Genomic DNA, 14,743 nt, shown 5'->3' with positions numbered 1-14,743 from the left:
AAATGTCCTATCAATCTCTAAACAAAAAACAAAGGGCTCCTTACTAGATATACTAGACATACACCAATCACATAAGAGTGAAAAGAAAATAATTTAAATAAAACTTAAAAAAAAAAATTCTTTTTTCAAATTTTAAACACAAAATAATTAAACAAGACATGATATACATGATATAAGTAAGATTAAATATGTAGATCTTATAGAGAAAATTTGCATGATAACATTTTACCTCCCTAGCAATGATGCTAATAACCTGATGGGGGCATGCACAAAAATTCATAAAATAATCAGGTGGACATCAATTATGCTTAGGTTTTATTTGATATAAATGCCTTCAAAATAATACGAGTGCACGTGTAGATCAAGTAATAAAGGAGATATGATATGGTGTCAATCCCACATGGAAGTCACATACTACCATTTTAATACACCTATTTTTTCTAATACTCCTCTATTAAGGAGATAAATCACAGTATGTTTTAACTCTATATATATCCATTATATAAATCAAATTAAGAATGGGGGACATTAAAAATATACATTAATTCATTAAAGTAAAAAAGTCTACATTACTAATTATTAAGGCCTCACATCATTATTCCAAAACTAAGAGTTTAGCTATCTATTAAAATAAAATAAAATAAATTTAATTATTTACTCCTAAAAGAAGGTATGAAGAGAAAAGTGTAAATAAATATTCCTCGAATAGTATAGCTTACCTCTCTACACTCCTTTCCTCTATGAGTGTCTGGTTCCTTAAAACAAGGTAGGCCAACCGCTCTAGTTGTTATATCAATCACAAACCAATAAGGGGCTCTATGATTAGGCGCTCAGGACTCACTTGAGTGGAAGAACCCACTCAAAATATTATGACCCCCTTAAAAATTATAAAATCCCAAAATAAAAAGATTAAAAACCTATTTATATTACGTACATAAATGGGCTCAAGCACCATGGTGCTTAACAGCATGGCATCATGGCATTATAACATGAACTAGTGTCTTAAAGGTGTTAAGTAGGCTCAAGTGTTAGACATATCTAGTGCAACTATTAGGTGACTTGGCATATCATTTGGCTGATTTTATATGGCTCCATATTTCATTAACAACTTTTCCATGACATTATAAAATTTGAGCACTGTTGCACTTAAGTATGTAATTTAGCACTAAGGCATTCTTCTGTTGGATGCTCTTATGCTCAATTTCTTGATACTCTGATGTTGTCTAAGATTTCTTCTCAAACATTTATTTTATCAGCGCGCTTAATTAAATGACATTTTTCTCTAAGATTTGATGTTGCGTTGTCCTTATCTTGTATTGGGGTGTTCTAGATGCTATGACACTAATAGTATGAGTGCTACAACATGGGTTCAACACTTACGAATAGTTCTCAATTTTGTGAGACATTCTTGTACAACTTCAACTAAAAATAATATTTTTACTAAAATTTAAGACAATAAAAGACCACATAGTTTTAACTTAATAGTATATAGAAGATTCTATAGTAATGTGAATTCATCGGTCTAGCCCAATTGCTTCTGGTTTGTGAAATAGTCTGAGGAAGGGTTATTTTAGAAACTTGGGTTAGCCAATTTGGCTAACCCAATTCATCAAATGGAATGGGCCTACTGGGTTGATAGATAAGGTCCCTAGACACCTAATGCAAGTGTTTATTTACTTTAAGTTTATAAGGGTTGGGTTTTGCTCAAAATAACCCTCTTCGATTCACTTTGGTGACCCCAAATTGGCCCAAGGGTTTAGATAGCTATGGTTGATCCTTGGGGACTCAATGGATAGTCTAAAGGAATTTGAGGGCCTTAAATTTACCTATATCACTTAAATTAAAAGAGATGACTTATATGGAAAGCTTGGTCAACCAGGTTTGACTAACATTTGGTCCAATATATTTCAAATTATATTTAAAACTTATTCTAAATGATTGCAAGTTAATCCACAGTCTCCAAGCATTGAATTGCATTTAGGGTTCATTTAGCTAAAGTTTAGGTTCAATGTTGGCTTAGTCAACTAGGGAAAACCACGGTCCACTGATGGCTCATTTAGGTTTATTCATATATGGTTTCATATTTATGAGATTTAGGAAGTTTTCATAGGCTTTAATTGAGTTCATTTGCATGATTCAATTTATATGTTTAAAGTGACCTTTGGATAGTAAAAATGATGAATCTTGATCAAATTGGCTTCATTTGGGTCCCAAACTATAAAGTTCATAGGACTTAAACCATGGGATTAGATTAGAGTTTTAGGGTTTAAGTGTCCATTTGGTTCAAACTTAATCAACCTAGGTTAACCATAATTATCCTATAACCCAAATATATTCAAATCATTATAATAATTATTATGAATATGTTTGTGTGAGTTTCAAAGGTTTCCAAGGTGTTTCAACTAATATGTCATGTTCAGTGACATGAATGATAAATATTTAATGGTTTTGAACCTATGGGAATGCTTTGAATTTTAGGACTTTGGAGTGCATGGAGGCTTAATCAATTTGTCAATGATCAAATATAAATCTAAGGGATTCACCTAAGGTTCTGATCCAATTAAAATTCTCCTAGAAAATGGAAAATCAAATATTCTTTAGGGTTTGAAGTTGAGCTAGATTTTGAAGTTTGAATTTTATGTTTAAATGTGAATAAAGAGTTTGATTGTATTAAAGGATTGAATTTAGTTGAATGTTTTGGAATGATTAGAAGGATAAATTGAGCATGATTGAATCATGATTTAAGATTAAAAAGAGTGAACACTATGACTAATCATAATGTTTGAAATTGATTGGCTGGAATAATTTAGTTTGATTTATTGGTAACCATTGAATGATTAATCATCATTAAATATTTTAATAATGATTGAATGCTTAGGCAATAATGATATAATAACTAAAATTTAATGATTTAATATTAATAACTAGTTGGAGTTTTAATAACTTGAATCACAATGAATAAAGTGGTGTTTTAAAGAAATGACCTCATGCAAAAATGAGGTCAACAAATTGAACCCAAATATTTGTGACCAACTTAAAAGTAAATCACATATTTTGGTGTTGACCACAGTAATAAACATAATCCAAAAAGATTTAATTGATAAATACTTTAAAGGGAATTATCTTAAGTATGTGGATTTAGTCTGGCAATATTCAATATACAAGTCATCTGAACCATATATAATTAAGCTACAAAATTGCTTGAATTGGAGACATGTCCCTAACAAGTAAATTTTTGGTGGATGTTCAAATGGAAATGTTTTAATAGTTGAACCTTCATTTTACCAAATTGAAATAGTGAAGAGTAATGACAAAATTCTCACTTGACCATACTAAAAAGTGAGAATGAATAAAAGAAAGATTTAATATCACATTAAAATAGTGATATAAGATGATCTGAGACTCACCTGACTAAACTGAATTCTTGATAATGAATCAAAGGAAGATTAAAATACACCTATACATATCAAAATAACAAAAAAATGATTTAGAAATATCTAAGGAATTCCTGACCATATCAAAATGGTAAGACGAAAGATTAAAAAAAGTCTAGCATTCACCTGACCATATTAAAATAATGAAAGAGGATAAAGTAATACTCACGTGACTACATTGAAATAGTGAGTAAATAGATTTATACCAAAATGGGAGGTTGTTCCAAGACATGCAAATTTATGGTGTTCGAATGAAAGGTTATTCTTAAATGGATAGAATTATGAAAATCAAAATGGGATGTTCCTCCCAAAAATATATATTTAAATTATTAAATTGGGGTAATACCAGGTGTTATATGACATAATTAACCAAAGTTCAAAAGAAAATGATGTTAATGGGGAAACTTATACCAATACTTAAGAAAACATTTTAAGAAAGTGTTGGAGATTTTAAAATCTACAAATTTTAGTATAATTCTTCAGACCTAGTATTATCATCCAAACCTACTTCATTATGAAAACATTAACATATTCAAACACTTTATAAATGTTAGATATTCTTTTATTTATTTAAACTTTTCTTTTATAATAATATCCAATATAGTATCTCTTAAGATACTATAATAGATTTACAGGTAACATTGAAAGATTTCTTCTACAATTTGCCAACTAATAGGATCCTCCTTAATAGACTTTCTTCACCAAGAATGGACCTTCTCAAGTGAATTCAAATTTCCAACCAATCTTTTGATGTGATAAAAGGGGTCTTCATAGAACTAGGACCAAGGCTCCTACTTGGTAGGTTCTTAGCTGAACCATTTTATCAAATGCTTGAATCTTCTTTACTTTATATAACTCAAGGTTCTATTGGAACTGTAATGGCTTATATTCTAAATCTTTAAGCTTTTCCAATATGATTCTGGTATTTTACTCTTTAGTTTTTTTTTTTTTTTTTGTAATTTAATACAACCATGAGAGAACGTATCTTCACCTCTAAAGGTGCTCAAAATAGTAAATCAAATGGCATAAAATGGGTTGGAATTCTATATATGGTTTGATATGACCACAAAGCTTCTCCCAACATTTCATTCCATTGTCATTTTTTTATTATCTAGAATTTTCTTATAAATCAACACTAAATTTTATTGAAGGCCTCAACCAACCCATTTCTTGAGGTTAATAGATCAATGAGTATCTTTAATCTATTTATAATGTCTAATAATTTTTTTTTTTAATGTTTCGAAATGATGGAACAATATTAGATATGATTTTATGAGGGAAACCAAATTGATATATGATATAGTCTTCAAAAAATTTTAAATTATGATAAGCTTTAACCTCTCTTGATGGAAATATATTTTCACATTTCAAGAAGTAAATTAGTGCTACTAGTATAATCTTATCATATCTGGAGGATGGTGAATCTATCGAATAGAGATGATTTTCATACCACAGCTTTAAAATGTCCACAAAGGCAATGATTGGATACATAACATTTGGTGGTAGAAGAAAAACTACACGATGAACTAGACACTGGTGATAATAATGTGCAACATTCACATAGTGATCTATCTCTAATACTCTATAGTATCCTATCCATTTTATCTTTGGTTTCATTTTAGAACTAGACTGGTGAACTCCACATAACTTGGTATATATTTATTTGTTAATACCCTGAGCTCATAATTTTTTTAGATAATATAACCACATTTAATTAAAGGATCTTTGCAACTATATATGTTGTTCAGAGAGAAACTGTGAGTTTTTAGAGAGAGAAATTGTTCGTGGTTTTTGATTTTTTGAATTTTGCGGTTGATTGTGATCGAGTCGTCTTGGTGAGGATGGTGGTTCCGGACCGCCGGTAGCGGTTTGCCGGCGGTAATCCTCCGACTGATATCAATCGCAATGTTCCTCTTAGAGCTGATGATCAATGATCCGTAAAGAATCGTAATGTTTCAATTGATCAAGAACCGTTCAAGGTTTCATCCAATTTGGTGATCAGAGAAGGCTTTAGGCCTCCGAAGAGATTTGAACCAATTGTTGAAGGGAAGGGTAAAGGAATTCTCATTGATCAGAATAATGGAGGGAAGATAATTCCGATCACTCCTGTTGTTACAGAGCAGGCTGTGTCGTCTGATGTTGTTCTGGAAGTTAAGCAATGTATGGAGTTGAATGAACAATAGAAACAAGATCAGGTCTGTAAGAATCTTACGGAGGTGATTGATCAAGATAGAGAAAATTTGGAAGAAGTTATGAAGAGGGATGTTGAATCTATACCAGTTAACAAATTTAACTCGGCATGGAAAAAAATGCAGCATATCAAGTTGAATTTTGATAGTCGTTCTACCTATTTTTCAGATGATGGAATTGCAGTAAAGCTCAATAATGACAAGGAAGTTGCCAATTCTAAGGTTTTAAAGAAGTCTCTGGTTGTCAAGGTGCTGGGATCGAATATACCGTTCTCTGTTTGTAGTCAGGAACTCAGAAGATAATGGGGTAAGCTTGGTAGCTTTCATATTACCACATTGGGATGTAATTGGATGTTGTGTTCGTTTACCACCATGGAATCAATGGAAGAAGTTTTAAGCGGAGGTCCCTGGTATATAGGGAATCATATATTGGTATGGATAGATGGTCATCTTCTTTCTCTACTGATTCGCTTAAGGGTATCTCTTCTCCAGTCTAGATTAGGTTCCCTAGATTACCTCTAAGTTGCTGGGATGAAGAAAATATTCCCATGATCACTTCCATGATTGGAACTCCTATGATGCTTGATGGGAACTCGTTTAAATGGGGCAAAAGAGAGTACGCCTTTTGCTGTGTTAGAATTGATCTAGAAAAGAAACTTCCTAGGGGAGTTTGGATTGAAGGGATTCATGGTAGAACTTTTCAATGAGTTGAATATGAAAAACTTAACTCTCTCTGTTATCACTGTGGTAAAGTTGGACATAGTAAAGATGTCTGTCCTGATGCAGTTGTTGTTCAGGTCAAGGAAAAAATGGTACAAGAACAGGTGGAAGTTTTGAAACGGACAGATGCTGTAAATGAAGATGGTTTAAAGCAACAGGGTGAAGATTATGGACCTTGGATCCATGTTAAATTTAAATACAGAAGAGTCAGAAATACTAAGAGAGGTGGTGGAGCTAGTAGTTTCAATAAACAGATTTTTAAACCTGTTGAATCAAATAAGCAAAATCAAATTGTGGAACAGCATGTTAAAACTACAGAAATAGAAGGAAAGCAGGACAAGTCTTTAACTCCGGGAGAAAATATGAATTCTGAAGGAATTCGGATACAGGATATACCAATTTGGGTGAATAAGTTCCAAGCTTTGGAAGGAGATCTGGAAGAAGGGGAATTAAATGAGAAAGAAAAGATAAGCTGCTGGAGAAGGAAGAACCTCTGAATCAATATGGAAGTGATGTTCACCTGGAAGTTGAAGTCCCAGTTGCTGATCAAGATCTTGAAAATCAAATAACTTCAATTTCAAATTCTGGTAAAGTGAAACTAACCAAGGAATTGAGATCATTGGGACCTATGGAAGCTGATATAAAAAAGAGGAGAGGGATTAAAATAAATAGTAAAATAATGGGGGATTATTCCCCTATTATGTCTTAATGCCCTCACTTATTTTTTGGAATTGTAGGGGGGCAAAAAAGAAGGAGACCTTCCTATATCTTAGAGAGATTGTGAAGGACAATAAAAGTTTTTTCATTGATTTAACTGAAACAAAAATGTCATCGCTTGATGGTAATGACATTAATCAGATTATGGGTAATGATTGGGATTATTTTCATCATCCAGCTATTGGAATCTCGGGTGGAATTATAGTGATGTGGAAGAAGGATACGACTTCCTTTGAAGTCTTGAATCACTCCTCACAACTGGTTATGGGAATTCTTAGTGTCAACAATATGGGTAAATGGAACATTGCTACGGTCTATGGAAGTAATGATGCTTATACTCGTAAGTCCCTTTGCAAACAGCTTGAAGATTGTATGATTGGGGATGATCCAGGGATCATTGGAGGTGATTTCAATTGCATCCTCTCTAAGGAGGATAAGAGAGGGGGAAAGAGATTCCATCTTTCTAATGGTACTAAAGATATGAAGATGTTCTTAATGAACAATGATTTTCATGATATTGGATTTGTGGGTCCAAGTTATACATGGTGCAATAATAAAGAGGGAACTTCCAGAATTTGGGAGAGACTTGATAGGTGTTTGTTAAATTCTACAGCTCTTCAAAGCATCCCAATGGCTAAGGTACGTCACTTGCCTAGTGTTGCTTCGGATCATGCACCTATTGCCATCAGTTTGGTAGAACCGCAAAAGCAGAATTTTGTTGTTTTAAGGTTTGAATATACTTGGAAATCCTATCCGGGCACTTGGAACATCATTTCAAAAGCTTGAAAGAAGATGGATTTTGGTACTAATGCTGAAATCCTCCAAAGGAAGCCGAGAAGATCTTTAAAAGCTCTTTACTATTGGAATAAGAACAAATGCAAAGAACTTAATTCTTATAAAGAAGAATTGAAGAAGGGCATCTTGCAACTTCAGATTGAAGAAACCATAAATGGTGGGTTAACGGCTGATAAATTGAAAACCATGAGGAGTAAAGTCCATGATCTTAATGTGACTTTAAAAAGACTTGCTACTTGGTGGAATCAAAGGGCTAAGATCCGATGGATGCATGATGGAGATATAAATTCTAGATTTTTTCATCAATATGCTTCGGCTAAAAGGAATGGAAACAGGATTTGGCAAATCAAAGATAAACAAGGGATTATTGTTGATGATGTGGAGCAAATTGAAAATGTTTTTTACGATTTTTTTCAGGACAAGTGGACAGCTAGAGGTTGCAACCTGACGGGGTGGCCTTATTTTCCAGAAAATCTGAGAATATCAAAGGAAAATGCCAAGCTGCTTAATGAGGAATTCACAAAAGAAGAGTTGAGCAATGTGGTCTTCAAATAAGGTAATAATAAATCCCCTGGACTTGATTGTATTACTAATTCCTTTTTCAAGTTTTATTGGAAGATTGTGGGAGATGATACTTGGAAAGCCATTGATGAATTTTTTAAAACTGGTATCATGCATAATGAGTGGAAGGATACTCTTCTTGTTCTCATCCCTAAAGTAAAAAATCCTATTATTCCGTCCAACTTTAGGCCTATAAGTTTGTGTCAAACTACTTACAAATTAGTGGCCTCCATGACTGTTAATAGAATGAAGAATTTTATTGGCAATTGTATCACTGAAGAACAAGCTGCTTTCCTTCATGGTAGATCAATGTCCGATCATGTTCTTCTTGATCATGAGGTGTTCCACAAGATGAAAATTTCTAAGAGGAAAAAAGGGTTTATGGCGGTGAAACTTGATATGGAGCAAGCTTATGATAGCATGTGTTGGAATACTTTATTTCAAGCTTTAAATATGTTTGGCTTTCCTATGAAGTTGACTATGCTTATTATGGAATGTATTAGAAATGCTATATTTGCTTTCATTTTGAATGGTAAAAATTCCAAGTGGATTATTGTTGAGAATGGCTTTAGGCAAGGTTGCCCTCTATCACCATTCTTGTATGTCATTTGTTCTCAGCTCCTTTCCTTGACTATTGCACAAAGGGGTCAAGATTTGGGAATTCAGGTGTACTGCAGAGCGAACAAGATCAGCCACTTGTTGTTTGCTGATGACGTCTTCTTATTCTCTAAAGCTACCAAGAAACTTGCTGTCAAGATAAACAAAATAGTGAGGGATTTCTTCTCTTGGACTGGACTACGAATTAATGTTTCCAAGTCTCAAATTCTGTTCAGCAAAGGGATGAATAAAGTGGACAGAATTCATGTTCTGAAGATTTTGAAGTTTAAATTGGTGGATGAATTTTAGTACCTTTGGGATCAAACTTATGTTGAGAAGACCTTTGAAAGCTGATTTTAAATTTCTGTTGGATTCGGTTTTAATGAAACTGAATTCTTAGGGTAGCAAGTGCTTGTCTCTAACGGGAAGGATGACTCTTGCTAAGTCATCTCTTATTACTTTACCAAACTTTATTTCCACCCATTCTTTGGTTCCTAAGAAGATTCTTTATGAAATTGATAAATGTTGTAGGAATTTCATTTGGCATAAAAGAGATGGGAAGAAGGGTATGCACTTCATTTCTTGGAAGACCTTATGCAAGCCAAATACTCAAGGTGGTTTGAACTTTCGCTCGGCGGTTAGTAGATATGGTCCTCTCAATGCTAGACTGACTTGGAGGTTGATTCAAAATCAGAATTCATTACTACATCAGGTTATGAATGCTAAATATGGTGACAGTTGGTGGCAAGGGAGTTGTGTAGTGGGCAAGTCAATTGCTTGGAAGATCTTGAATGAAGGAGCTGAATACTTAAAGCCTCTTTTGAGGTGGAGAGTGGTTAATGGGATGAAAATTGATGTGTTAACGGATGTTTGGTTATTAGACAAATGTTTAAATTATTGGCCTATTACTACGGATTGTGGAAATCTGGAAGGCATTAAGCTGTGCCACTTTATCACCGAGAATGGACACTGGGATAGGGAGAAACTGCAATGGTATTTTACTGAGGAAATAATCAGTGTTATATTACGAGTCCCAATTGACACAAAAGCTATGGCAGATTACAGGGAGGAGATTTGTTTTCTATGAGGGAAAACTATTACAGCACGTGCCTCTAAAAACTACAATAAACACATCAATTGTGGAGAAGATAATGGCTTTTATAATTGGCTGAAGAAGCTGAAATTATTTGCCCAAGTATAGCTTTTTTAGTGGAGAATGAGCAAAGCAGCTATACCTACTAATGAGTTTTTGAAATTCAGAAAACTCACAACTGAAGACCGGTGTATTAGAGGTTGTCTTGAGATTGAGAATCTAGAACATGTCTCAGTTTGTTGCATTGAACTACATAATATATTAAGACAGATTCAAAGCTGGGGAATTTACATTCCTGTTTTTAATTCCATGGAGGAGTGTTTGGTTGAGCTAAAAATCCTTTCTACAATTAATCCAAATTTAGCTGGGATCAATTGCAATGCAGTTTATTATAATTGGAAAAACAGGAATGCTATTAAACATGGGAAAACTGTTGTTCCCATAGCTATTACAGCAGTTGAGGTACTCTTTTCAGCTGTTACAACCGCTAATCCTCTCATTCAAAACTGGGGTGCTAATCTCCCTAGGGAGTTTCAAACTTTTTGGCACCCTCCACCGATTGATTGGATCAAGGTTAATGTGGATGCTTATCTTCTTACTTCTTATAGCGCTAGAATTGGATGCTACTTTAGAGACTATAAAGGGAGGTTATTGCTTGCTTTTGGTGAAAAAAGAACACATTGGGATATAGCTAGCCTTGATCTTGATACTGTTATGACACTCAGAAAACTTATACAACCGTGGATGCTTGAGAGTAAAGGAATCATAATTGAAGGTGATACATCAATGTTATCAAATTCATTCAACATTCGTTGAACAAGGCTAAATGGTAAAATTATAATGGGATGGAGGAGGATTTTCTCTTCCTAACGGACTTCAATAAGGTAATTCTTCAACATGTGCATAGGAATTGTAATAATGTAGCCGACTTACATGCTACTTTGGCTAGAGATAACAATTTTTACTTTGATAGTTCTTCTTTTACTAACATTCCTCCCTCACTTTGTTCTTTGTTGAAGGAGTGTGAGCACTATATTTAGCTTGTATCTTGTTTTAGGTTTCTTTTTAATGCAAATTGCATTCTTCAAAAAAAAATAAAAAAAATAAAGGATCTTTGATACAAATTTCAACTAACTAAAGTATATCACAAGGATCATATTTTTAATTATTTTGCAGTAGATCTATCATGAAGAAGCTTATTTCCCACAAGTAGTTAAATAAGGGTTTTCTCTAATCAACCACTTCATTATTTATAGCTAAAACAATTTTTACCTCAATTAAAGTCTTCTTATTTATGTAGTCCAGTTATATGGGTGATAAGACCTGGTGACCTTGTGCCTCCATTAGAATAGAATCTTTCTCTGTGTTAGCTAATTCCTAAGCCAGCTTTACTAGGGCATCCACTATAGAATTTCTTTCCCATATAATATGATATGAATTCACATTAAGAATTTGGTTGATGAGCTTCATATTATATTAATAATATTAAATAAGAGTTTCCTTTAATAATTTATAGATCCCAACAACCTTGTTGATGATAAGTAATGAATTTCTAAATATTTTAATTTATTTCATCTCATTTAAGATTGTTAACTCTAAACTAGTGAACGGTGCATTGTACTCAGCATTATTATTTATTCAAGATTCTAATAAGTGGTATGAGTAATGATCCTAGTAAACCATCTAATTGAGAGAGAGAAACTCTAAATTTTTTCTAGAGAGAGAAAGGTTTTTTCGAATCTTGATTTTTCACGGGTAATCCGCCATCATGGCGGCGTTGGCCAGCCAACCACCTTCAGATCACTAGGATTCGCCAATCTCCCGTCCATCCTCTAATCACAAAACGTCTCCTCCATCTACCCTGATTTCTTCTGAATCTAATCATTGTTGTAAGCCATTAATTATCAGAGATGGTGTTGGCTTGATTGCCCAACATAAACTTCCCTCTGAGGTTATTGGAAAGGGTAAGTGTTTGATAGATTCCACTTTATCGGACACCTTAACTGATCGTCATGTTTTAACGCATTCTCCTATTACAAACAGGTTTTCTTTTGGAACCCTGGATCAAAATGTTACGTCTTCTACGTTTGATAATCACTCAAACCCTGAGATTACTATCAACACTGTTCCATTGAATAAAACTCCTGTGAATTTGAATTTTGAGGATCCTAGCAACCAGAAAGATTCCTTTCTCAATGCTTGGTAGAAACCTCATCACATCAAGATCAACTTTGATCTGAATTCAATCAACTTATCATCTGATGGGGTGGCGGTGAAACTAAATTCTGAATTGGAAATGGCCAATTCCAAAATTCTGAACAACGCTATAGTTTTTAAAGTCTTGGGTAAGAATATCCCCTTCTCGGTTTGTAGTTTTGAACTCCGAAGACAATGAAACAAGTTTGGCAATTTTCATCTATCTTCCTTGGGATCGAATTAGATTCTTTGTTCGTTCAAGTCCCCCGAAGCTATGGATGAAGTTCTTAGCGGTGCCCCGTGGTATATTGGAGGTCATATAGTTGGTTTAGACAAATGGTCACCATTCTTTTCACCTCTTTCTCTTAAGAGGTTATATGCACCTGTTTGGATTCGTTTTCTTTATTGCCATTACATTGCTGGGTTGAAGTCAATATTGCTAAGATTTCTTCAAGAATTGGTACACCAATGTATTTGGATGGTAATTACCTCAAATGGAATAAGAAGGAATATGCACGAATATGTGTCCGTATCAACATAGAAACCAAACTGCCTTTGGGAGTTTTGATGGATGGTTTGGGAGGAAGATTTTTCCAAAAAGTTGAGTATGAGAAATTAACCTCATTTAGCTTTCATTGTGCCAAAATTGGGCACTTAGAGTTAAATTGTCTGGCCCTTAAACCTTCAACTGATATGATGATTGATAACAGTCACTTTAAGCATGATGTTGTTCAACTGAAAGCTGCCGGTCAGAATGACGCTATTCAATAGAAGGATGCTTATCAGAATACTACTGTCCAACAGAATACTGAGTACCATGGCAATATTGAGAAGTATGGTCCTTGGATATATGTCAAATTTAAAAAAAAGAAAAAATTAGAAAGGGAAGTGTTATATAAATTGGAAAGCCAAGCAAGCTGTTACTACTGGTAAAAGCATTGATAATGCCCAAACTGGGACTAGTTTGGATGCTGTTGTGATTCCTGACAATTCTCATGCTGATAACCTTCGGGGGATAGAGATTCCTATAACTAAAGATAATTTTACAAATTCCTTTAATGTTCTATCTTTAGATACTAAAGAACAGGATGTTGATATCCATATGGAATCCATAATGCCTGCTGAACCTAATTCTACAACTGCTCGTGAAACTATAGTCTTTAAACATACTACTGCTCTTCCTGATCGATCCCCTGTTATTACTCATATTCCTACCTTACCTACTAAAGCTAAGTCCAATTCCTTACTGAATGTTACTCAGGGTCGTGCTGAACCTGCTGAAATTCATAACACTCACACTCTTCACGCTTCTGTAGATGACAATGCCATTGCTAAAATTATAATTGATCCTGTTGTTAACTCTGGAACGGCAGATTATTCTGCTTCCATATACAGTGGCGATGATGGGGATACTATAAAAGAAATTTTGGAGAAAGAGTCTTTAAACTCTGCCAAAATTAAGTCCAAGTTGCAATTGAAATTCTTGGGACCCATTGAGTCTATCTCAAGGAAAAGAAAAGTGGAAGGCAAGGGAAAAAAAAGAAAGGCGGGGACTCTTCCCCTTCAGGTAATTAATGTCTTCTTTCATTTTCTAGAATTGTAGAGGGGCAAAAAAGAAGGAGGCCTCTCTACATCTGAAGGAAGTGGTGAAGGATAATGATTCTTGTTTTATTGGTTTGGCCGAAACCAAACTAGCTGATATTGGTAGAAGTGATGTTAATCAAATTACTAGCAATGATTGGGACTTTTTCCATCATCCAGCTTGTGGAACAACTCGAGGAATTTTGCTCCTTTGGAAAAGAAACATGGTAACACTTGATGTTATTGATCATTCCTCGCAATTTGTTTTTGGTAGTCTGAAGACCCCTAGTAAGGGTAGTTGGAATGTGGCCATAGTTTATGGCAATAAGGATTTTCAGATTAGGAGAGAACTTTGGGATAGCCTCGGCAGACATATTTTGGGGGATGTTCCTACCATTGTGGGAGGCGACTTTAATTGTCTCCTATCCAAAGATGATAAAAGAGGTGAAAAAAGATTACGTATGACTAAGGGATCCAAGGAAATGAAACTTTTTATGGAAAATCATGACCTTCATCATTTGAGTGTTGTTGGACCAAGGTTCTCTTGGTGCAACAATAAACAAGGCATTGCTAGGATCTGGGAAAGGCTAGATCGTTGCTTACTAAATTCTGCAGCACTTCAAAAAGTTCCCTCTGCTTCTGTTAGACACCTTACAAGGGTTGCTTCTGACCACTGCCCCATTTCTTTCAAACTGGAAGATGTGCAACGAACTCAATTGATGATCTACAGGTTTGAAGACTCCTGGAAAACTTATCTAGTCACATGGAAGATTGTCGCTACAGCCTAGAAGAAGAACGATTTCGGTAATGTTGCTGATGTTCTTAATAGAAAGATCAAAAGATCTTTTAAATCTCTTTAT

The 14,743-nt window shown here is 34.3% G+C and overlaps 1 protein-coding gene across 1 annotated transcript; it reads left to right on the top strand.

The window, feature by feature from the left end:
• The first annotated feature begins 7,168 nt into the window (after nucleotides 1–7,168).
• Nucleotides 7,169–7,846, top strand: LOC110098852. Its single transcript, XM_020825792.1, has one exon. It carries the CDS (start codon nucleotides 7,169–7,171, stop codon nucleotides 7,844–7,846), a length of 678 nt encoding a protein of 225 aa, XP_020681451.1.
• The last annotated feature ends 6,897 nt before the right edge of the window (nucleotides 7,847–14,743 follow it).

The sequence above is a fragment of the Dendrobium catenatum genome, unplaced genomic scaffold (genome assembly GCF_001605985.2).
Source record: "Dendrobium catenatum unplaced genomic scaffold, ASM160598v2 fragScaff_scaffold_1525, whole genome shotgun sequence".
NCBI classification, from domain to species: domain Eukaryota; kingdom Viridiplantae; phylum Streptophyta; class Magnoliopsida; order Asparagales; family Orchidaceae; genus Dendrobium; species Dendrobium catenatum.
This window is presented reverse-complemented; position numbering and strand designations above follow the sequence as displayed.